Source organism: Cetorhinus maximus, chromosome 13 (genome assembly GCF_964194155.1).
Source record: "Cetorhinus maximus chromosome 13, sCetMax3.hap1.1, whole genome shotgun sequence".
Lineage (NCBI taxonomy): Eukaryota > Metazoa > Chordata > Chondrichthyes > Lamniformes > Cetorhinidae > Cetorhinus > Cetorhinus maximus.
In genome coordinates, this window is record NC_135891.1 from 109,106,440 (window position 1) to 109,132,873 (window position 26,434).

The 26,434-nt window shown below is 48.0% G+C and overlaps 1 protein-coding gene across 3 annotated transcripts in view; it reads right to left on the minus strand.

The window, feature by feature from the left end:
* Positions 1–26,434, minus strand: part of LOC144688937 (TLE family member 5-like) — a 647,395-nt gene that overhangs the window by 37,747 nt on the left and 583,214 nt on the right. For all 3 annotated transcript variants that reach the window (XM_078555989.1, XM_078555990.1, XM_078555988.1), the window contains one exon: positions 26,376–26,420. In XM_078555989.1, the coding sequence (XP_078412115.1) occupies positions 26,376–26,420 (45 nt within the window). The remainder of the gene's footprint in view (positions 1–26,375; positions 26,421–26,434) is intronic.

Genomic DNA, 26,434 nt, shown 5'->3' on the forward strand with positions numbered 1-26,434 from the left:
TTACGCTGTGAGCGGAAGTATTATGACTTGTTCCCAGTGTTCATTCCTTGACCACTTTAGGGGGAGATGGTGGGTGGCACAGTGGTAAGGTCACTGAAAAAGTAACCCAGAGGTCCAGACTCTCGTGCTGGGGACATGGGTTCAAATCCCACCATGGTAGCTGGTGGAATTTAAAATTCTATCAATAAATCTGGAATAAAATTCAATTAATAAATCTAGTCTCAGTAATGATAACCATAAAACTATCATTGATCATCATAAAAACCCATCTGATTCACCAATGTCCTTTAGGGAAGGAAATCTGCCATCCTTCTCTAGTCTGGCCTTCATGTGACTCCAGATCCAACGTAATGTGGTTGCCTCTGTAATGGCCTAACAAGCCAATCAGTTCAAGGACGATTAAGAACGGGCAACAAACGTTGGCCTTGCCAGCAACGCCCATATCCCAAGAAAGAGTAAATGACTTATGAGGATTGATTTGGAATAAGTGTCTGCAATTTCTGGACAGGCTTGCACACACACACACACACACACACACACACACACAGATGGGAGGCTAGAAAAGTGCCTCGGGGGAGGGGGGAACTGGGTCACTTGAGGAATGAAATAGCTGTATTTTAGATACGATGATTGTTCCTTCTTCAAATTCACTGGGTTAAATGGTGAGACACAGCTAGGTGTCCAATTACCCCAAGATCCCCAATACTACCATCAAACACACATTCACTAAGACATTCAGTGGTACATTTTGATACAACTAACCCCCAGGAGCTTGAGCTTTACTAGACATGCCATTCTCACTATTATTAATGCCACATTTACTAATAAAACATTACCAAAATCATATTTTAGACATGCACTTATGTAGCACATCACCACTTTGCTATGTTTCAAAACATTCCATATACAACCAAGGACAGTACAGTGAGGAAAAGTGTCAGCCATTTTCAAACTGCAGGATCCAAGGGATTTTCATAGCGTACATGATGAGTGTTTGGCCTTGATGTTCAATGGCATTACCATCACTGAATCCCCCACTCTCAACATCCTGGGGGTTACCATTGACCAGAAACTAAATTGGACTAGCCATATAAATACTGTGGCTACAAGCAGGTCAGAGGCTAGGAATCCTGTAACAAGTAACTCACCTCCTGATTCCCCAAAGCCTGTCCACCATCTGCAAGGCACAAGTTAGGAGTGTGATGGAATACTCTCCACTTGCCTGGATGAGTGCAGCTCCCACAACACTGAAACTGGACACCGTCCAGGACAAAGCAGCCCACTCGATTGGCACCCCATCCACAAACATTCACTCCCTCCACCACTGACGCACAGTAGCAGCAGTGTGTACCATCTACAAGGTGCACTGCAGGAATTCACCAAGGCTCCTTAGACAGCACCTTCCAAGCCCACGACTACTACCAGCTAGAAGAACAAGGGCAGCAGATAGATGGGAACACCACCACCTGGAAGTTCCCCTCCAAGTCAATCATCATCCTGACTTGGAAATATATCGCTGTTCCTTCACTGTCATTGGGTCAAAATCCTGGAACTCCCTTCCTAACAGCACTGTGGGTCTACCTATACCACATGGACTACAGCAGTTCAAGAAGGCAGCTCACCACCACCTTCCCAAGGGCAACCAGGGATGGGCAATAAATGCTGGCCCAACCAACGAAACCCACATCCCATGGATGAATAGAAAAAAAACCGTCAGTTGAGGAAGAAATACTACCAGGGATCCAAGAGAACACAAGGTCTTCTTCAGACAAGACCATATGACCTTGATTGGCTATCTGAACCACTGGACTGGGCAGAAACTGTCAAGTTAAATGACTGCCTTACATTCCTATTATTCACCTGGTTGTGTGTGGTGTAGAGTGTATATATTGAGATATACAAGGAATCTCTATTGTAAGGCACAGGCTGGGTGGAGCAGACGACTTTTTCCTGTGGTCATTGTTCCCATGTTTCAGGTAAGAGTCGGACTTTGTTCCCCTCAACGTACTTCAACAGCAATGTTAGCGCTCAGTGCCCAGGTCATAATGGTTCTTGGTACAACGGCAGATTTCAAACAAACCCAATTTTATACGTTCAACAGACAGAATTAAAAAGTGCCCCACACCATCTCAGTTTCTCCCCCCCCCCACAGAAGATTAAAGAAAAAGACCAATAGTTCTATCTCCGTAAGATTCCTCTATCTGCTGTGCAGAAGGCAGCAAATCTAGTCTCCTTTTGCCTTCTTTTTCCAGGGAGGCACGAGCAGTCAACAGAACACAGATAGACAGGCCGTTCAGTAAAACTTCAGGGATACATGGGCCAGCAAGGATACAACAGTCACAGCTGAAGTGTGGGTGAGCAGAAAGTGACCCTATGACCCCAAATTAGGAACACCCATGTGACAACGATTTAGGGTATGGATGCCAGCACCTGCTAAGTGGGAGAGTTTGAGTGGATTTGCGAAGTGAACCTGGGGCAGACAGGCTCTCTCAAAACTATCAGCGAGAATCGATATAAAGGGAGGGGGCATGGATAGCAGGGTGGTTTGAAGCTTTCACAGGACACTGGGGGAATTCAGATTTCCCATATAGCTAGTCTGTGCCCAAGTAAAACTCTGACCACGCTTCTCACAAGGTTAGAAATGCCCTAAAAAAAAAAAATAATGAAAACAACCCTGGTTATATTCTAGGGATAGCTACTATGCTGGGACAACTTTGCTAAATTCAGCTTTCCGCTGTCTGCACATAACCAGATTGATCGGTATTGACAGGCCAACCTATCACAGTGATGTTGGTGCCATGAATTACAGACTCCCTGGAGAACACCACTCAGCTGGGTAACACGCTCCAGTACCACAACTTGTGGGCCTGAAGAACCAATGATTGGATATTGATTCTAGGCTATTAATGGAATCAAAAAGGCTAGAAGCACCATAACATGAGCAGCAAGAATATTTAACAGCTGGAACCTTCAAAGATTGCAATCACTAAGCTATCAAGGGAGCCGATCAAATTTTGTGATACCAGTGGTTCTTATAAAGATTTCAGCTATTGTGATCATTGGGATGTCAATGTTTAGGATTAGAGCACATAAGAGGAGGGGGAGGGTTTTTTTTTTTAAAAAAAGGGTCCTATTTAGCAAAATAATAGGCGTGAGAGTTTTGTTCTGGGCCCATTTATAGACCCAGGCTTGGCCATGCTTTGGCAGTGCAGTCCCAAGGATTGGCCCTCAGTTCTCCTCATATTCAGGGAGAAGCAGTCACCATAGATGGCTCACCTGATGAAAAAGATCAATTTTCCTGGCTGTGAAGTTGGGAGAGCTTCCTGTTTCTCCTGGTTCAAGTACGTACCGAGGGCGGAATACCTATCCCACTCATCAGTAACCGGTTTTACCATGGAGTCCTTCAGCAGGTGTCAGGCCCCTGGCATTAGTTAAAGTGAGCATCAGGCCCCGTATTAAGTGGCCATCCGGGATACCTAAAATAACAGGCTCCGCAAACCTAGCGGTGGGACGAGTACTTGCGCAGAACGGGAAGAAGGCCCCATCACTGCAGGATTGATGTGCTTGGCACCGGTTTTATGCCTGAGAGAACAGACACAATATGGCGTACCGATTTTGACCCCAAGTTGAGGCAATTTTAGTTGCAGGCCCGCTCTTCACTGGTCCTGCGAGCTGACTCTGGATTCACTGGTCCGCCTCTGGCTGGAGTTACATTACCACCTGGGCACGAGCATCGCCTGGGGAGGGCCGCCCTCTTATGAGCAGCAACCGAAAAGCACCCGTTACATATTTATGCGTGAGCTTCCCATTGCTACCGATCTCCAGCTCCTCTCCTGATTTTTTTCTAAATTCCTCCTCCCTGCCCCCACTCCCACCCCCTCATCCACCCAAAAATAAACATTCAAACATGATTTTTTTTTCTGAAATGACAATTTTTGGCTTCAAATTGCCCATACTTAAATTTAGGGCGGGAATTAATTTGTCAGGCACGTAGACTTTGGAGAAAGAGGGAGTCATAAAAATTGGATAATGATGTAAACATTTTGACACACTGAATGAAACACTAAATTATTTATTTCTTTTATTGAGGAAACAGGTGGAGCGTTAGCAGATTTTACTTTGACCAGACTCAAAGCATCAACTGGTTGCAGGTCTCGAAGCGAATCGTGGGAAGCAACCCTGAAAACTCCAATGAAAACCCTACACAATGCAGAATCCAATGTCATCAGAATTGAATGCGACTTGTTTAGTCACTGTAAAAGCCATGTATATAATTTGTTCTTCAATAAAACATTTTATGGCCTTGTTCCATACTTTGCCTACAGTGATGGCACAGGTTACTTATCCATGTGGCAACTCAGTGTTGGAGGGTGTGCATGAAGTTGCTCCCTTCTTACGGTGGAGCTGAACTTTTATGTTTAGGCGATCGACAAGCAGCTCAGGATATTGCTGGTTACTTCATTCTAGTATCGGCCTTGCCATCTGCCAGGCCGCACAGAGATAAGTAACTAAACAGATTAATGAGGATTGAAGGGCTCAAGAGTTTGGGGTCAAAATTGGTACGCCATATTGTGTCTGTTCTCTCAGGCATAAAACCGGGGCAGACGCACATCAACCTTGCAGTGATGGGCCTTCTTCCCGTTCTGCGCAGGTATTCATCCCATTGTTAGGTTGGCGGGGTCCGTTAGTTTAGGCACCCTGGATGGCCACAAAGCATCAGGCCCCTAATTAACTAATGCCAGGGGCCTAACGCCTTTTGAAGGACTCCTGTGTAAAAGCGGTTACTGATGAGTGGGATAGGTATTGGGCCTACGCCGTCTCAATTTTAAAACGCTCATGCTTGTTTTCAAATCCATCCATGCTTCACCCCTCCCTATCTCTAATCTCCTCCACCCCTAAAACCCTCCAAGATCTCTGTGCTCCTCTTATTCTGGACTTCTGTGCATCCCCTATTTGATCACTCCACTGCCTCTTTAATTGCCTAGGCCTTAAAGTCTGGAATTCCCTCCCTAAACCTCTTCACATCTCTGCTACTTTCTCCTCGTTCAAGATGCTGCTTAAAACTTACCTCCTTGGCCCGGTTTTTGGTCACCTACCCAATATCTCCTCATGTGGCTTAGTGTCAAATTATATTTGATGATGCTGCTGCTGTGAAGCCCCTTGTGATGCTGCACTACATTAAAAGGCACTACACAAGTGAAAGTTGCTGTCGCCGCTGCCAGACCAAAGCAAACTGCTTTGCTGAAATGCAGTTACTGACAGGAGAAACGCTTTCAGTCAGCTACATCCCAGTAAGGATAAATAAAACATTCTACACGTGTTACGAGATCCAAACTTACTTGATTGGTGAGCAGGGGTCGGGTACTCGAGGTCTTGGGAGTTTCCTGCAAGTGCAGTGCGGGCGGTGCATGCGCAATCCGGCCATTTGCATCTCCTCGGACCAAGGGCGGCCTGCGCAAAAAGAACGCGGTGCAAAACCCCTGGTCAGGTGACCTGGGAGCAGCTCATCATAAGAGGAGAGTTCCAGGCACGAGGCAGGGAGAGGCACTACGGAAGGAGGAAAGAAAGAGGAGCAGCAAAGAAAGAAGCTCCAAGCAGAAAAAGGGCTGCAGTTGGCAGACTTTTAAGTAATGGAGACTCGGGAGAAGCCCTGAAGATCTAAGGCGGCAGCAGAAGGTTGGTGGCTCCATGCCTGCGGGCTGTTGGTGCGGGGCGGGGGGGCGAAGGTAACATTTTGGAGCAGTAGTGTTCTGCTCGGTGTGGCCAAAGAGCTGAAGTTGTGCACGTGAGTTGGTGCTGGAGCGCAGACTCAGGAACCCAGGAGAATGGAAACGCGGGCGATGAGACTGAAACACTGCGAGGTGGGCCGTGGTCGAGGCCCTCTGTGTTGGAGTGACTGTTGGAGAGAATTCCAAGATGAGATTTTTGAAGGTGGAACTGGAATCCCTAGTGAGAGAGACAGGGAATTCAATGAGATTGGTTGACTCGCAGTGTTTACTAATGTCTGGGTGGGTGGTTGAGAAATCCATGGAATCTGTCTTGGTTACACCTGCCATCTATTGTGCGTGTGGTGTGTTTGCCCACAGTTTGCCTGTTAATTCACATGCACCTCATATTAACCCTGAATGCTAGAGTATAAGATAGATATCGTAAATTGTTTTATCTTTGACCTTGTAAAGTTTATTTGGTCAAAACCCATAGAATCTTGTTCTCTTTATTCTCTTAGCATAAGCATTGAATATCAACCCTTGTCTACTTTAAACAAAAGGTTACTGGTCCCCAAGGGGATTGTACCAAATATTTGTGGACCTGGTCCAGGATCATAACACGTTATATCAGAAGGAGCATTGTAATAGAGATAAGGGTGTGTGGCTCCAGGAGGCAATGAATGCTAACTTACAAGGAGCTGCCAATTTTCCTTTTTGGATGACAGTTCATACCTCCTCTAGAGCCATTTATTGTTTCTTCGTTAATCCCATTACCACCTCATTTTGCCTTGCATCATCATCATCATCTCGCTTATCATTTTGTCACTCCTGCCTTCCGTTACAGACTTTCCCCTTCTGTTTTTCACTACACCCTCAGACCCATATTTCCCTGCCTCTGTTCTTGCTTAAAACCTGTTACATCTGCAACATGTTCTATAGGGAGCAGGTGTAGGCCAATTGGCCCCTCGAGCCTGCTCTGCCATTCAATAAGACCATGACTGATCTGATTGTGGCCTCAACTCCATTTTCCGCCTACTCCCGGTAGCCTTTAACTCCCTTCTTAGTCAAGAATCTATCCACCTCTGCCTTAAAAATATTCATTGACCTGCCTCCACTGTTCTCTGGGGTAGAGTGTTCCAAAGATTCATGACCCTCAGAGAAAAAAATTCCTTCTCACCTCAGTCTTAAATGGAAGACCCCTTATTTCTAAATTGTCTAACCCTAGTTCTAGTCTTTCCCACAAAGGGAAACATCCTGTCAGCATCCACTCTGTCAACTCTCCTCAGGGTCTTATGTTTCAATAAGATCACCTCCCAAAATTCCAATGGATACACGCTCAGCCTGTCCAGGCTTTCCTCTTACAATAATCCCCCCAATCCCAGGAATCAGTCAAATAAACTTTCTCTGAACTGTTTCAGCACACTTGTAGCCTTTCTTACATAAGGAGACCAAAACTGTACACAGTACTCTAGGTGTGATCTCACCAACGCCCTAAACTACTGTAGCAGAACATCCTTACTTTTATATTCCATTCCCCTTGCAATAAACAACAACATTCCATTTGTCTTCTTAATCAATTTCTGTATCTGCATACTATCTTTTTGAGATTCATGTACCAGGATACCCAGATCCCCCTCTCTGTACCTCAGAGTTCTGCAATCTCTCTCTGTTTAAATAATATGCTGCTTTTCTATTCTTCCTGGACAAGCTCACATTTTCTCACATTATACTCCATCTGCCAATTTTTTGCCCATTTGTTTCAGTTCCAATGAAAGACCACCCACCTGAAACGTCAACTCTTATCTCTCCACAGATGCTGCCTGACCTATTGGGTGTTCTCCGCATTTCCTGTTTATATTTCCGATTCCCCCCTACCCACAGTGTTTTGCCTTTCGCAAGGAGACCTTGAAGACAAACTACCAACAGCAATGAATGGCCAAGGCAGCGAATAAGAACCATGAGTTATTTTTTTAACGGGCATAAGCAAATTAAACTTTCACCCCACCCTAAAGATGGTTTTCATGTTTCCAGCATGGATGGATTCTCCCCTCCCACCGAGAGAAGACCACCAGCCAGAGCCTTACAAGAGCCACCTACACAAGGTTACCCATACACACTTGTCCAATGTTGTTGCTGCGTGCAGTGTAAAACAGAACAGAGATCATGAAAACAGGCACAGCCTCATCATCTGCAATACATTAAGAGCCTTACTGGAAGCATCACACTTATTTCCCCTGTCATATTTTGAAGAATTTTCAAACGCGGTGCTGCAGGGGTTCTGCTAACACCGTGACAGAACTCGCAGCAGCGAATAGAGGCCGACAGTTTTAAATGCAGTGCACTCACTATCAAGCCCTAATTACAAGAAAAGGTAAATAAATCGCAAAGAAAGATTATTTTAGACCGGCAGACTTTTGTTAAAATCCAGAGTTCAAAAGTAATGCTTTATGAGTATGCCTTGCCATTAACTTCAACTCCAGATGTACAGCCGTGGCCAAGTGCGAGCTGATTTATAGCACCTTTAACACCCTTCCCTCAAGAGAGAGTGAAGGTGTCTTTACATTGATGGAAAGTCAAGTGCAAACAGTACTCCTGCCATTGACTACTAATACAACACACCATCGAGAGAGACAGACACATACATACATACACACACACACACACACACACACACACACACACAGTCTCGCAAGTTTGCCATCAGGTCTCCAGATGAAACAACAAACTTTGAACTTTTTCTTTTAAAACACCGCAAATGCTGCTTAAAATATGACCTGCCTGAATTCTGGCCTCTTACACATTCCCAATTTCCATTGTTCTACCATTGGCAGCTGTGCCTCAACTGGCCAGGCTCCAAGCTCTGGAATTTCTGCCCTGACTCTCTCCCCCTCTCTATTTTAAGACACTCCTTAAAGCTTCTTTGATCACCTGTCCTAACGGCGGTCAAATTTTGTTTAACAATGCTCCTGTGAAGCACCTTGTCTTTTGCTACATTAAAGGCACTACGTAAATGCAGGATGATGTTGTTGTTGAGAGTCAGCTGCCTCATTCATTAATATAAAAACACCCTGGGAGAACAGCCAGGTAATTCGAATATCGAAACCACCAGCTTCTTAAATTTTACCCTCTTTTAAAGATCAACTAAACCTCTTCTGAGATTCCGCCCCATAACGATTCTGGAGTTCGAAGGGGTTGCAGGTCCCCCATGGTGAAAGTAAATGTATAGAGATATATCCTTCGTTCAACCTCAATGTAAAACATGCATGTTACAAATAGAAAGAGCAGAGTTATTATTGGAAGATAGTTACCCAATTTTAGGTGCTATTCTAAATAAAATAACCATTTTTGCTCACCACTAGGACAACTTCCCATCTGCACCAAAAACAAAAGTTAACTCCCCGATTCCAAAGAAATGACAGAAATCAAAATAAGGAACTTTGAAATATAATTGATAGGTTGTCTTTTAGGTAAGGGTGTTAATGGATATGGAACCAAGATCGGGAGAAAGGAGTGAAGATATAGGTCAGCCACGATGTAAAAGATTCTGGGGGTTGGGGGCCTTGACAGGGTAGATGCTGAGAGGATGTTTACTCTCGTAGGGGAATCTAGGGCTAGGAAGCACAGTTTCAAAATAAGGGGTAACCCATTTTAAACAGAGATAAGGAGGAATTTCTTCTCCCAAAGTCATTCATGTTTGGAGTTCTCTCCCCAGAGAGCTGTGGAGGATGGGTTATTGAATATCATCAACGTTGAGCTAGACAGATTTTTGATTGGCAAGGGAGTCAAGGGTTAAGGGGGACAGGCAGGAAAGTGGAGTTAAGGCCATAGTCAAATCAGCCACGATCTTATTGAATAGCAGAGCAGGCTCGAGGGGCCAAATGGCCTACTCCTGCTCCTATTTATGCTGTGCTATGGTAGAATAGGTCTTAAAATGAAGAGGAGGTTTGATGGGGTAGGCATAGGGAAAATGCTTTTGTTTATGGAGAAGAATTCAAAAAGCTAAGGCTTAGAGATATAGGACAATCACTAATAAATCCGATAATAAATTTGGGAGAAACTTCTTCACCCAGAGAGTGAGGATGCAACTATCAACTATGGGAGTAGATTAGACAAATAGAATAAATTCATTTAAGAGAAGATAGAGAAGTACATGAGGGACAAACAAATAAGAATTTTTAAAAATTCATTCATGAGATGTGGATGTCGCCGGCTGGGCCAGCATTTATTGTCCATCCCCAATTACCCGCGAGAAGGTGGTGGTGAGCTGCCTTCTTGATGCGCGGCAGTCCATGTGGTGTAGGTAAACCCACAGTGCTGTTAATGAGTTCCAGGATTTTGACCCAGCGACAGTGAAGGAAGAGTGATACATTTCCAAAATCAGGATGGTGAGTGGCTTGGAGGGGAGCTTCCAGGTGGTGGTGTTCCCATGTGTCTGCTGCCTTTGTCCTTCTAGATGGTAGCAGTCATGGGTTTGGAAGATGCTGTCTAAGGAGGCTTGGTGAGTTCCTGTTGATGGGGTTAGATGAAATAGAGCGATAGGAAGCTCATGTGCAGCACAAACATTTTCAAAGACATGTTGGCTGAACAGACTATTTCTATGCTATAAAACCAATGAGTTTAAGATCGTTATCTGTTGACCACTGTTGAAAAATGTACTTGTAGGCTAGATAGTCAAAAGAAATCAACTTTCTTCCGATTAAAGCCCAAATTTCATGTGACACCTGCTCTGAGAGTATCATTTATGTCTAACCAGCTCTTTAACACTTAAACCACTAAGTATTGAATTAGTACTTACGATGGCAGGATACAGTCTCTTTTGTCTGCACCTCCGTTCTGTTACAGCTCCAACAAGAACAGAACTTCAAACTAACCTCCTTTTGCCTTCATTTCAAATGATCCAGTTGGGAATTCGAGGGTGTCCACACCAGTTGGTTTCAATGTTATTTCACAGATTCGCCACCCTTGTGGTGTACCCGACCATTAAATTCATGAAACACCCAAAACAGCTTCGGGTTGACTTTGCATTGTGTAATCGGGGCCCAATCTATTGGCTAGCGCATCAGAGATTGTAACAACATTGATTTATGGCTTTATTAAGCCTTCTCTGGAGAATGAATGCAGACTTCACACCGATGGGTTTGAAAATAAATTTCAGAAATAATAAATCAGAGCCATAATGCACAGCCACATTACAGCTCTATAAAATGCTAGGTCAAAAGGAATGTCAAACTGCTCAAGCTCCCAGCTTTGAAGGGCAAGTGGGACAAATGACTCTTAATGGGTTACCTTCAACTTTCTGTCCACGTCTTAGAAATCATTCAGCTCAGAGTACAATAAGCACAATCAATGAGTGACCAAAAACATTTGCTCTGCTAATACAACAGAGAGTAAGGATGCAACTATCAACTATGGGAGTAGATTAGACAAATAGAAAAAATTCATTTGAGAGAAGATAGAGAAGTACATGAGGGACAAACAAATAAGAATTTTAAAAAATTCATTCATGAGATGTGGATGTCGCTGGCTGGGTAACAATCATAATTGGACAATATTTTCTATGCCTGGTCTTTGCTCAGTTCCACCTTCCCTCAAGAATGGGGAATATTTTGTCAGGTTTCAGTTCCCCGCCCATGTTCGCTTTGCTCATCTCAATAAGTGGTGATGGCCAGGGCATTATACCATCTGCTGATATTGTTACGATCCCCACAGAGACCAATTAACCATTAGAAAGAAATTTGAACTTCTGATGACTGACTGAAGGGATAGCACAAGATTTTGAGTTTTAAGACTTTTACTGTAACAAACTGCAACACTGACTAAACCCGGCTTTTGTAGACCACTTGTACCATCAACTAGAGAAAAGAACTTCCCCCATTTAACTTTTAAAATGACTGAAAATCCCACATTGTGGTTAGACTTTAAAATGTCTCTTAAGCAAGCACTTCATTCTTCAGGGACCAGTGCAAAGTAATTCTTAGCTCCTTTTTTCTTTTCAAGTTGGGTAACTTTAAATCCCAAATGATTTTCATGGTGAGGGTTACCCTAGAGATTCTTCCCTCTAGCCGAAGCCAGGTGAATTTTCCAGTCCTCAAATTTTATCTCTTCAACCAGAGCGTGAGCTCCCACTTGCATTCTGCATCATTAAAAAAAGATACTGGCCTCCTCAGATTCTTGCAGTGTGGCCTGTCTGAGTGTTTCATGGATATCCTCAGAAAAACCATGTACTACAATGGCTTGCAATGGCCTTCCAAACTCAGAGCACGCCTACATGGCAACTTGAATCACATGGGCCGTGTATTCAGGTAGAAATGTTAATTAGCTATCTTCTAGGCCTCCAACCCCATTCTGTCTAGGAATTAAATAGTTTAAAGTATAACCATTTATAAAACCTGCCCCAACACGTCCCGGACAGACCTGGAGACTAAGGCCAGGATTTCCAACAATTGAGGCGGGTAGCAGGAATCGGGAAAATTCCCAGCTCTGCCCACTCACCTTGGAGAAAGTGTCCACAAAGGCGAGATTCTTCATTGCCAGGAGAGGGGTGTGGGCTGGAGTTGGGCCAGCAGCCCAGCAAAGAGATTGGAGGCAGCCACAGGGTCAACTGGGCGCAGAGGCTGGCCATTTACGAGGCCTTCCTCGGTGCTGTGGAATTTCATGCCAGTTAAAATTAAAACAGAAAGGCCCTCCAGGCCTCACTCCCTATGCCCCATCCATGCCACCTCTTACCCCCACTCACACATAATGCCCCCATGCCAAGGTAAGGCACCTAACCCACCCCATATGGCCCCCCTCATGCCTCCCATGCCCATTCCTACCACAGACTGTATAAAAACAAAGCCTAGAATGACAGTAGGATGTGTAAAAAAAAATGCTTTAAAAAGCGATTCATTGATAATTTTCCACCTTCTTAAAAACTCCTTTTTACTTTAGGGCAATAAAGTGTCAATCATCTAGATCCTTTAAAGATTCAATAGCTGAAACTGCAGACACTTGAAACCTTTTAATCTTGTTTAAATACACAATGTGAAATTGACAGTAGAGATCAGAGGGCTGAGAGCCCAGAAAGCCATTCGAGTTCTAAAACACCTGAGCCCCAGGGAAAACATTGCATGACTGACGCCATGAGGGGGACCTTTTTAACTTATCTTTTAAAAGGTCCCCTTATGCAGACTTTGGCTCATAACTCCTCCGAGTGCTGTGAAACATAAGCCCATTAAAAGCTTGCCTTACTCCATGAAAATTGTGGAGGAATGGGACATGCCCATCACTGCAGCGGAGACTGGGAGTGCAGGATACAAGCTTTTCACCTGGAATAGCTGGCACCCTGTAAAGGCACGCCTGAAAATCGGACAGCCCAGTGATGGGGTAAGGAATCAGGACCCAGTCGCCATTTTTAAAGGGCACACACCACCCCCCCCACCCCCCCACACACACACCCACCCCCACCCCCCACACACACACCCACCCCCCACACACACACCCACCCCCACCCCCCACACACACACCCACCCCCACCCCCCACACACACACCCACCCCCACCCCCCACACACACCCCCACCCCCACCCCCCACACACACCCCCACCCCCCACACACACCCCCACCCCCACCCCCCACACACACACACCCACCTCCCCACACACACACACCCACCTCCCCACACACACACACACACCCACCCCCCACACACACACACCCACCTCCCCACACACACACACCCACCTCCCCACACACACACACCCACCTCCCCACACACACACACACACCCACCCCCCACACACACACACCCACCCCCCACACACACACCCACCCCCACCCCCCACACACACACCCCCCCCACCCCCACACACACCACCGCCACCCCCACACACACACACACCCCCCCGCCACCCCCACACACACACACCCCCCCCCACCCACACACCCCCCACCACATAAACACACACACGCCCCCACCACATAAACACACACACGCCCCCACCCATACACCACCCACCGCACACCACACCAACTCCCCCCCACCTACCCCACGCACACACACCCCACCCCCACCTACCCCACACACACACACCCCACCCCCACCACCTACCCCATTACACACACCTACCCCACCCCCACCTACCCCACACACACACCTACCCCACCCCCACCTACCCCACACACACACACACACCCCCCACCCCCACCTACCCCACACACACACACACACACACAACCCACCCCCACCTACCCCACACACACACACACACACACACAACCCACCCCCACCTACCCCACCCCCACCTACCCCCCACACACACACACCCCACCCCCACCTACCCCACGCACACACACCCCACCCCCACCTACCCCACACACACACACCCCACCCCCACCTACCCCCCACACACACACACCCCACCCCCACCTACCACACACACACACACCCCACCCCCACCTCACCCCACCCCCACACACCCCACCCCCACCTCACCCCACCCCCACCTCACCCCACCCCCACCTCCCCACCCCCACACCCCACCCACCCCCACCTCCCCACCCCCACACCCCACCCACCCCACACACACACCCCACCCCCACCTACCCCACACACACAGACACACACACCACACCCCCACCTACCCCACACACACACACACCCCACCCCCATCTACCCCACACACACACACCCCACACACACACACCCCACACACACACCTTCCCCACCCCCACCTTCCCCACACACACACACCCCACCCCCCACACAACCCACCCCCACCTTCCCCACCCCCACCTTCCCCACACACACACACCCCACCCCCACCTCACCCCACCCCCACCTCACCCCACCCCCACCTACCCCACACACACACACCCCTCACACACACACCCCCCACCCCCACCTCACCCCACACACACACACCCCACCCCCACCTACCACACACACAGCTCACCCCACCCCCACACACACTCACCCCACCCCCACCTACCCCACACACCCTCACCCCACCCCCACCTACCCCACACACCCTCACCCCACCCCCACCTCACCCCACCCCCACCCCGACCTACCCCACACACACACACACCCCAACCCCACCACACACCCCACACACACACACACACACACCCCACCCCCACCTCACCCCACACACACACACACCCCACCCCCACCTACCACACACACACCTCACCCCACCCCCACACACACTCACCCCACCCCCACCTACCCAAAAAACTTTAACCCCACCCCCACCTACCACACACACCCTCACCCCACCCCCACCTCACCCCACCCCCACCCCACCCCGACCTACCCCACACACACACCCCACCCCCACCACACACACACACACACACACACACCCCACCCCCACCACACACACACACACCCCACCCCCACCTACCACACACACACACACACCCCACCCCCACCTACCACACACACACACCCCACCCCCACCTACCCCACCCCCACACACACACACCCCACCCCCACCTACCCCACCCCCACACACACACACCCCACACCCACCTACCCCACCCCCACACACACACACCCCACCCCCACCTACCACACACACACACACACACACCCCACCCCCACCTACCACACACACACACACACACACCCCACCCCCACCTACCACACACACACACACACACACACACACCCCACCCCCACCTACCACACACACACACACACACACACACACACACACCCCACCCCCACCTACCACACACACACACACACACACCCCACCCCCACCTACCACACACACACACACACACCCCACCCCCACCTACCACACACACACACACACCCACCTACCACACACACACACCCCCACCTACCACACACACACACACCCCACCCCCACCCCCACCTACCACACACACACACACGTCACCCCCACCTACCACACACACACACCCCACCCCCACCTACCACACACACACACACACCCCACCCCCACCTACCACACACACACACCCCACCCCCACCTACCACACACACACACACCCCACCCCCACCTACCACACACACACACACCCCACCCCCACCTACCACACACACACACACACCCCACCCCCACCTACCACACACACACACATACACACATATACACACCACCCCCACCTACCACACACACACACCCCACCCCCACCTACCACACACACACACACACACCCCACCCCCACCTACCCCACACACACACACACCCCACCCCCACCTACCCCACACACACACACACCCCACCCCCACCTACCACACACACACACACACACCCCACCCCCACCTACCACACACACACACACACCCCACCCCCACCTACCACACACACACACACACCCACCCCACCCCCACCTACCACACACACACACACACACCCACCCCACCCCCACCTACCACACACACACACACACCCACCCCACCCCCACCTACCACACACACACACCCCCCACCCCCAACTACCACACACACACACACACACACACACACAGCCCCACCTACCCCACACACACACCCCACCCCCACCTACCCCACACACACACACACCCACCCCACCCCCACCTACCACACACACACACACACACCCCACCCCCACCTACCACACACACACACACATCCCACCCCCACCTACCACACACACACACACACACACACACACACACACACACACACACACACACACACACCCCACCCCCACCTACCACACACACACACACACACACACCCCACCCCCACCTACCACACACACACACCCCACCCACCACACACACACACCCCACCCCCACCTACCACACACACACACCCCACCCCCACCTACCACACACACACACCCCACCCCCACCTACCACACACACACACACACACACACACACACACCCCACCCCCACCTACCACACACACACACCCCACCCCCACCTACCCCACACACACACACACCCCACCCCCACCTACCACACACACACACACACCCCACCCCCACCTACCCCACACACACACACACCCCACCCCCACCTACCCCACACACACACACACCCCACCCCCACCTACCACACACACACACACACCCCACCCCCACCTACCCCACACACACACACACCCCACCCCCACCTACCCCACACACACACACACCCCACCCCCACCTACCCCACACACACACACACCCCACCCCCACCTACCCCACACACACACACACCCCACCCCCACCTACCCCACACACACACACCCCACCCCCACCTACCCCCCCCACACACACACCCCACCCCCACCTACCCCCCCCACACACACACCCCACCCCCACCTACCCCCCCCACACACACACCCCACCCCCACCTACCCCACACACACACACCCCACCCCCACCTACCCCACACACACACACCCCACCCCCACCTACCCCACACACACACACCCCACCCCCACCTACCCCACACACACACACCCCACCCCCACCTACCCCACACACACACACCCCACCCCCACCTACCCCACACACACACACCCCACCCCCACCTACCCCACACACACACACCCCACCCCCACCTACCCCACACACACACACCCCACCCCCACCTACCCCACACACACACACACCCCACCCCCACCTACCCCACACACACACACCCCACCCCCACCTACCCCACACACACACACCCCACCCCCACCTACCCCACACACACACACCCCACCCCCACCTACCCCACACACACACACCCCACCCCCACCTACCCCACACACACACACCCCACCCCCACCTACCCCACACACACACACCCCACCCCCACCTACCCCACACACACACACCCCACCCCCACCTACCCCACACACACACACCCCACCCCCACCTACCCCACACACACACACCCCACCCCCACCTACCCCACACACACACACCCCACCCCCACCTACCCCACACACACACACCCCACCCCCACCTACCCCACACACACACACCCCACCCCCACCTACCCCACACACACACCCCACCCCCACCTACCCCACACACACACACCCCACCCCCACCTACCCCATACACACACCCCACACACACACACCCCACACACACACCCCACCCCCACCTACCCCACACACACACACACCCCACCCCCACCTACCCCACACACACACACACCCCACCCCCACCTACCCCACACACACACACACCCCACCCCCACCTACCCCACACACACACACACCCCACCCCCACCTACCCCACACACACACACCCCACCCCCACCTACCCCACACACACACACACACCCCACCCCCACCTACCCCACACACACACACACACCCCACCCCCACCTACCCCACACACACACACACACCCCACCCCCACCTACCCCACACACACACACCCCACCCCCACCTACCCCACACACACACACCCCACCCCCTCCTACCCCACACACACACACCCCACCCCCACCTACCCCACACACACACACACCCACCCCCACCTACCCCACACACACACACCGCACCCCCACCTACCCCACACACACACACCCCACCCCCACCTACCCCACACACACACCCCACCCCCACCTACCCCACACACACACACCCCACCCCCACCTACCCCACACACACACACCCCACCCCCACACACCCCACACACACCCCACCACCCACACCCCCTACACACACACAGTGAGTGGGAGGGGGTGTGTGTGTGTGTGTGTGTGTGTGTGTGTGTGTGTTGTCCTTGAAAAGTACTTCAGCAAGGATCTTCAGTGCTAACAGAGATAAGAATTGGAAGGGGAATCAGAGTACAAATGATACGTTGGTCAAAATGTTAAGTGACAGAGTAATTTTCCCTACCGCCAAACCTGCCCTCCCCACTCTCACACCAGCTGAATATGAAACAACTGAATTAAAACCACTGAATGTTTGTCTCACTTCAATTAACCTCCTGAAATTCATCCAGTCAGATGTCAGGTTTGATGCTCATCATGCCAGCTGGTTTCCAAAATTACAACCTCATTAATTTGTTTTCTTAAAAACCCTGCAGATTAAAATGCAATTCAATCTCATCACTCTACAAGAGATTTCAGAGAAGTTCAAATGAGGAGTTTTATCAACATGCAACACTCAGTCCCAACAGCAACCTGGTGCTAACCAGTAACCAAACACTTAACATTGCTTGATAGCCTTCTTTCTCAATCAAGCCAAAGCTTTTTCAAGAGGATAGATCCCTAATGAAATGATAAAATCTCCTTTTGAGAACAATTTTGGGTTCTTCCCCAATAGTTCGGTGAATCCATCTACCAGCCACACAAGCCAGGAAGGCTCTTTAACTTCTGCTTTGGCTGTGTCAGCATCACAGATCAACATCCATGTTGCTAACCACATTTGTAAATGTTGGTGCAACATATTAATGATCAGCTACTCTGTTTTTATAGTGCCGATTGAGGGATAGATGTTGGCCAGGACATCAGGCACAACTCCACTGCTCTTCTTCATAGCGCCAAGGGTACTTTACATCCACCTGACCAGGCAGGTGGGACCTTGGTTTAACATCTCATTTGAAAGATGGCACCTCCGATGGTGCAATGCTCCCTCGGGGGCTGCATTGGAGGGTCAGCCCTCATTCTTGTACTTAAGCCCTAGTGCGGGACTTGAACCCAGAACCTTGCGGTTCAGAGGCGAGAGTGATGCCAACTGCGACACAGCTGATTGTCGGTCCTAAGCAGTGATTAATCAACATGAAAGTTGATCAGTGTGCTCAGGAGTTTTGTTATTATCCTGTGCTGGTGCCAAATACTCCTTAACCAAAAAAGGCTAGTCTCAATAATAAGACTTGCCAGTGAGTGTTGGTGGATAATATTACAGTCACGCTCAGTTGTCTACCATGCCTCATAGCCAAGCACTTGCACTTCCAAGCAGCAAGCAGAGGACTGACTCCTATCCCCAGCTGGCCGGCTGCAGTGCCAACGCTTCTGATCAGGTTTTTGTGTGATGCTTCCCATGGTCAAGCAGCACACTAAGATTTCAGGAGTAGAAATTATAAAATGGGCATGTTATACGTCCTGTCCCGTTTCAGTTCCATTAACTGAAAAGGGTGAGGTGCAAACCACACAGCCTGTGTTATTGCCAGGACTAACTTCTAGCCCATAATGTCCACTAAACAGAACAATACACACACAAAACAAATGTCATGCACACTGAATAATACTCAAAATGATGAACCATTGCCAAATTAAAAGTTTGCAATTAAAATGCACACCATATAGTGTCAGTTACACATTTTTAGTGTCAATGCCACTTCAACTTGGCTTTTCTACCCCACCCATCAAGCTCCATTACTGAACAGCTGCAAGTTAACATGCCAAAAATATAAGAAACAAACCCAAATGTTGAAAATTTACAACAGCAGATGGAAAATGGTGGAAATACACAGGTCAGTCAGCATCCGTGGTTAGAACAGATTAATGTTTTGGGTTTGAGATTTCTTCAGTGCAAAAGCTGTGCAAGACTCTTCGTAGAACTGGGGAGAAAGGGGAGGGGAGGGGGAGAAAGGAGAGAAATAACAGATTCGCAGAATAAAAACAGTACAGAAGGAGGCCATTCAATCCATCATGCCTGTCCTAGTTTTTTTGAGTTACCCAATTAGCCCAACTCTCCTGCTCCTTCTGCACAGCCCTGCAAATTTTTCCTTCTGCAAGTTACTGAATCTGCTTCCCCCGTCTTTTCAGGTCACAATGCAGATCACAACAACTCAGGTGAATTTTTTTTTAATCTTTCAAGTCGCCTTTGGTTCTTTTGCCAATTCCTTTCAATCTGTGTCCTCTTGATTACCAATCCTCTGCCTCTATCAAAACTCTTCATGACTTTGTACACCTCTATCACATCTCTTGACCTTCTCTGTTCTAAGGACAACAACCCCAGCTTCTCCAGTCTTTCCACATCACTGAAGTTCTTCCATCCATGGGACCATTCTAGTAAGTCTCCTCTGCACCTCGACCAAGAACTTCAAATTCTTCTTAAAATACAATGTCCAGAATTGGACCCAAACTCCAGCAGACGTATAATCAGTATGTTTTAAAAAGATCTAGCATAATTTCTTGCTTTCATACTCAATGCCTCTAATAAGGCCAAGGATGCCATATACCTTTACCAGCCTTGCCAACTTATTCTATGTACAAAGGTTTGTGTACATACACCCCACGGTCTCCTGGTTCCTTCAACCTCTGAAAATGTACCATTTAGTTTATATTACCTCTCCGCATTCTTCTTAGAAAAAAAGAATCGCTTCACACTTTACTGCATTCATTCCAGCGGCCATCTCTCCAATCTGTCGCAGACTCTGAACTTCCCTTGCAATCAGGGTCTGTTGTCAATTCTACCCCCACCCTTCTGCTTTCTTCCATCAGCCCTACAAAGGGACATGCTTATCTTTCAGTTCTGCAGAATGCTTCAATGTGAATATGTCTTTCTTCTTCACTAATACCCATTGTTTGCCGCATAATTGAGGGAGGGGCAGGATTGGCAGCTCAACATTCCGGGATATAGAATCTTCAGGCGGGACAGGGGAGGGGGTTAAAGAGGAGGAGGGATTGCATTATTAGTTAAGGAGTCAGTTACTGCAGTAAGGAGAGATGATATCTTGGAGGGGGCATCGAATGAAGCTTTGTGGGTAGAGCTTAGGAATAAAAAAGGGGCAGCCACATTGTCAGGTGTTTATTATAGACCCCCAGGTAGTCAGTGGGAAATTGAGGAGCAAATGCATGCACAATTCGCGGAGGTGTGTAAAAATGATAACAATAGGTTAATTATATTAGGTGATTTCATCTTTCCCAACACTAATTGGGATAGACATAGTGTTAAGGGCTTGGATGGAGTTGATTTCTTGAAACGTGTACAGGAGAACTTTTTAGGTCAATACGTAGAGGGTCCAACAAGGGACGGCGCAATGCTGAACCTAATTCTGGGGAACGAAGCCGGAGAGGTAGCTGAGGTGCTGGTGAGGGAGCATTTTAGTGATAGCGACCACAACATGGTACAATTTAAGCTTGTTATGGACAAAGAAATGGACAAGTTGCAAAAAAATGTTTTGGATTGGGGGAGAGCGGATTTTAGTAAAATAAGGCAGGATCTGGCTAAGGTAGACTGGGAACAGCTACTTGAAGGGAAATCTACAGAGGAGCAGTGGGGGGTGTTCAAAAAGGAAATGGGGAGGGTACAGTCTCAACATGTTCCCTCTAGGGTGATAGGAAGGAGTAACAAGCCCAGAGAACCATGGATGGCCAGAGATAGGATACAATGAGAAGGAAAAGTGAGGCTTTTAGCAGGTACGAGGGAAGCAAATCAGCAGAGGCATTAGTGAAGTACAGAAAGTGCAGGGTGGAGCTTAAGAAAGCGATTAGGAGAGCAAAGAGGGGATATGAGAAAGCTCTGGCTGGTAAAAGTAGGGAAAATCCCAAGATATTCTATAAGTATATCAATGGGAAGAGGATAACCAGGGAAAGAGTAGGGCCCATTAGGGACCAAGGGACATTCTATGGGTGGAGCCAGAGGACATCGGTAGAGTGTTGAACGAATACTTCACATCCATCATCACTCAAGAGAATGAGGATGAAGGTATGGAACTTGGGGAGAGAGACTGCGAGGTTCTTGAGCAAATTGATATAGGGAGTGACAAGGTATTGGCGATGTAAGGGACATGCTTATCTTTCAGTTCTGCAGAATGCTTCAATGTGAATATGTCTTTTCTCTTCACTAATACCCATTGTTTGTCGCATAATTGAGGGAGGGGCAGGATTGGCAGCTCAACATTCCGGGATATAGAATCTTCAGACGAGTCAGCGGAGGGGGTTAAAAGTGGACAATCTCCAGGTCCAGATGATTTGTGTCCCAGACTGCTGAGAGAGGCAAGGGAGGAGATCGCAGGGGCTTTGACACAAATTTTTAATTCCTCTCTGGCCACGGGGGAGGAGCCAGAGGACTGGAGAACAGCTAATGTGGTTCCATTATTTAAGAAGGGTTGTAGAGAAAAGCCAGGGAACTACAGACCAGTGAGTCTCACGTCAGTGGTAGGGAAACTATTGGAGAAAATTCTGAAGGAGAGAATCTCTCTCTACTTGGAGAGGCAAGGTTTGATCAGGGATAGTCAGCATGGCTTTGTCAGAGGGAGGTTATGCCTAACAAATTTGATTGAATTTTTTGAGGAGGTCACCAGGTGTGTAGATGAGGGTAGTGCAGTTGATGTAGTTTATATGGATTTCAGCAAAGCCTTTGACAAGGTCCCACATGGGAGACTTATAAAGGTGGCAAATGCACATGGGATACAGGGTAATTTGATAAGGTAGATTCAAAATTGGCTTAGTTGTAGGAGACAGAGGGTGATGACAGAAGGATGCTTTAGTGACTGGAATCCAGTGTCCAGTGGCGTACCACAGGAATCTGTGCTGGGTCCCCTATTATTTGCCATTTATATAAACGACATAGGTGACTATGTGGGGGGTAGGATTAGTAAGTTTGCGGATGACACAAAGATTGGGTGGGTGGTTAACAGTGAGGTTGAGTGTCTTGGGCTACAGGAAGATATAGGCGGGATGGTCAAATGGGCAGATAAGTGGCAGATGGAATTTAACCCTGAAAAGTGAGAGATGATACACTTTGGAAGGAGCAATTTGACAAGGAAGTATTCAATGAATGGCATGACACTAGGAAGTTCTGAGGAACAATGGGACCTTGGCGTGTGTGTCCATAGATCTCTGAAGGCGGAGGGGCATGTTAGTGGGGTTAGTGAAAAAGGCATATGGGACACTTGCCTTTATCAATCGAGGCATAGATTACAAAAGTAGGGAGATCATGTTGGAGTTGTATAGAACCTTGGTGAGGCCACAGCTGGAGTACTGTGTGCAGTTCTGGTCACCACATTATAGGAAGGATGTGATTGCACTGGAGGGGGTGCAGAGGAGATTCACCAAGATGTTGCCTGGGATGAAACATTTAAGTTATGAAGAGAGGTTGGGTAGATTTGGGTTGTTTTCGTTGGAGCAGAGAAGACTGAGGGGCGGCCTGATCGAGGTGTACAAGATTATGAGGGGCATGGACAGGGTAGATAGGGGGCAGCTGTTCCCCTTAGTTGAAGGGTCAGCCACGAGGGGACACAAGTTCAAGATGAGGGGCAGGAGGTTTAGGGGGGATGTGAGGAAAATCTTTTTTACCCAGAGGGTGGTGACAGTCTGGAATGCACTTCCTGGGAGGGTGGTAGAGGCGGGTTGCCTCACATCCTTTAAAAAGTACCTGGATGAGCACTTGGCACGTCATAACATTCAAGGCTATGGGCCAAATGGGATTAGGTAGGTAGGTCAGGTGTTTCTCACATGTCGGTACAGACTCGATGGGCCAAAAGGCCTCTTCTGCACTGTGAGATTCTGTGGTAATTCCAGCATTGTCTATTTGTTTGAAAATAAATCAAATATACACTTAAAGAAAATAATTAAAAACTTGTATTTAACCAAGTGAGTATAAATTGCTCACATTTCAGCTTTCCAGACTGCCCTATCGGTTGAGAAGCATTATGCAAATGAATGCTATGCTCGCATCTTAATACATTATGCAGAGCATAAAGCGTAAGAATTTTTTGTCCTGTTCTACAATAAAAGCATTTCGATACAGGTGTTTGAACTTTCTAAGCTATAGAATGTAATTTTTCATGTGTATAAAGTCCATGTTTAATCTCTGAAACAGATTAGCAGAGGAAGAACAACCCATACATACATTAGTATCATTGTTTATTTTTTATTTTAATTCAGATGAGAATTGAGAGCATCCCAAATCATGATTACTGTTAATGCCTTTTCAGGGGGTCTACTCTATATTAGTAACCAACAGAGCTTAAAAAGCAGTTCCTTAATCAAACTAAGCTCCTCATGAGAAGCAAAGTCCATTTGGGCTGTTGGTAACAAATGGTGTGGTAAATATTGCACTAAAGTCAATGCATCAATGTGTGATGGGCTTGCTCGAATCTTTAATTCATCACCTCAAACGGCTCCCACCAACCAATATTACAATTTCCTGTTACACAAAACTCAAAATGCTCTCTGCGTATGCAACACAGGCTTTAAAAGGATAAGTCTCTAGTTGCACTGCTGGGTGTCTGCACAGTGAATGTGGACAGTTATGCGAAAACTTCACCTGCCCACTATCACTCTGCACTGAAATCCTGACTACACTGGCCTTATTAATGTTGCAAGTGTCATTGGTAGGGCACATGGTCTGATGGGTGAGGGGGAAACATTTCCAGAGTTGGTCCAATTGGAATGACCAATTGTTCTTAAGGCCCAACAACAGAACTCTGCCATGTTGTCATATTTGCCAATCTTTCCCTTGGTCCTAACCTTGCTCAAGCCTAGGAAAGCATAATTTCCAGTGGTCATAAAGCACAATGCTTTCCAAGGTCAGAGTGTGTCCCATGAACTCTTCATGCTGTACCGCTATCTGACAATCTGAAATTTTCTCTTCCCTCCCTACTCTCTGTCCTTCCCCTATACAAACACAAGTGATACAATCGTCAGAGTACCAAAGGAGATTCTGAAGCACCAAAGCCATGGATCATCCTTCCAGACAAGCTTTGGAATAGCATGAGTCTTATCCAATACATTAGTAACAATATGAAATTTAAGAACATGCACCTTTCGTGCCCTCAAGATGTCCCAAGGCAGTTCAACAATAAGATTACTTTTGAAGTACAATCACTGCCATTGTGTAGACAAACACTACAGCCAATTTACACACAGCAACACACAACAACCATTCGTGCTGCTGGATCAAAGAAATTGATGTGGATAAACTGACATGATTTATTATTGCACACTACACTGTATGTGGAATTCAGCTTCCACAATGGTCTCCAATAGTGACAAGCCTGTAACTGCCAATGCCACAGCCGAAAGTTACACAATTGAAACCGCAATCAGCGGACACAGCCAAGGTTTGGAAGGATGCAACCTATCGAGACTGCCTCATTGCTCAAGTAGACATAATACAACAAAAACACTATTGAAACACTCACGACCACTGTGCACCCTCATAAAAAGGAGCTACTTTATAGCTGCCCTGAAAACTCACGCAAAACCATTTGTTAAACTGGATTTCCACATCGCAAAAAGGTAGGGGGGCAGTTCTGGGAGAATGGAATTGTAACCAACAAACACATTCTGCCAGAAACTGGGGAATCTTAAGCACTCCGCTTTTAAGGTCCTACACAGTGGGAAATGAGCCCCTAAAAAGATATTAAATCACATTAACGGTTCATTATATAGTGTCACATTTGATTTCCTGGAACACGAGTGGAAGGAGAGAGTAAATCATCAAATAATGGATGCATAACTGAAGTCAACGACATTTACTTTTTAAATATTTAATAAAGGTTGAAAGCTCTGAAGCACTTTATAAAAAGTAATAACAAATGAGACAGTGCCTATTATTAATTTATCATTCAAATTAATCTGTCGGCATTTCCAATTAAAAAGAGCATTTAATTATTCATTGGTGCATAATTGGAAATTACAAAGAGAAAAGTTCTATTTACAACCAGGCTCAATCATGAAATTTGTCACATTTATGATGGGTCTAATTTCATGGAGAATACGTTGGTTCTGTAAACAGGTCAATGACAAACAATGAGGAATTTGAAAAAAAAAAGAGGACATGAAAGTCACTTACCTGTTTGTGCATTTCGATGTTCAAGCCATAAGACATTTCATAATACTGGAAAAAAGTTT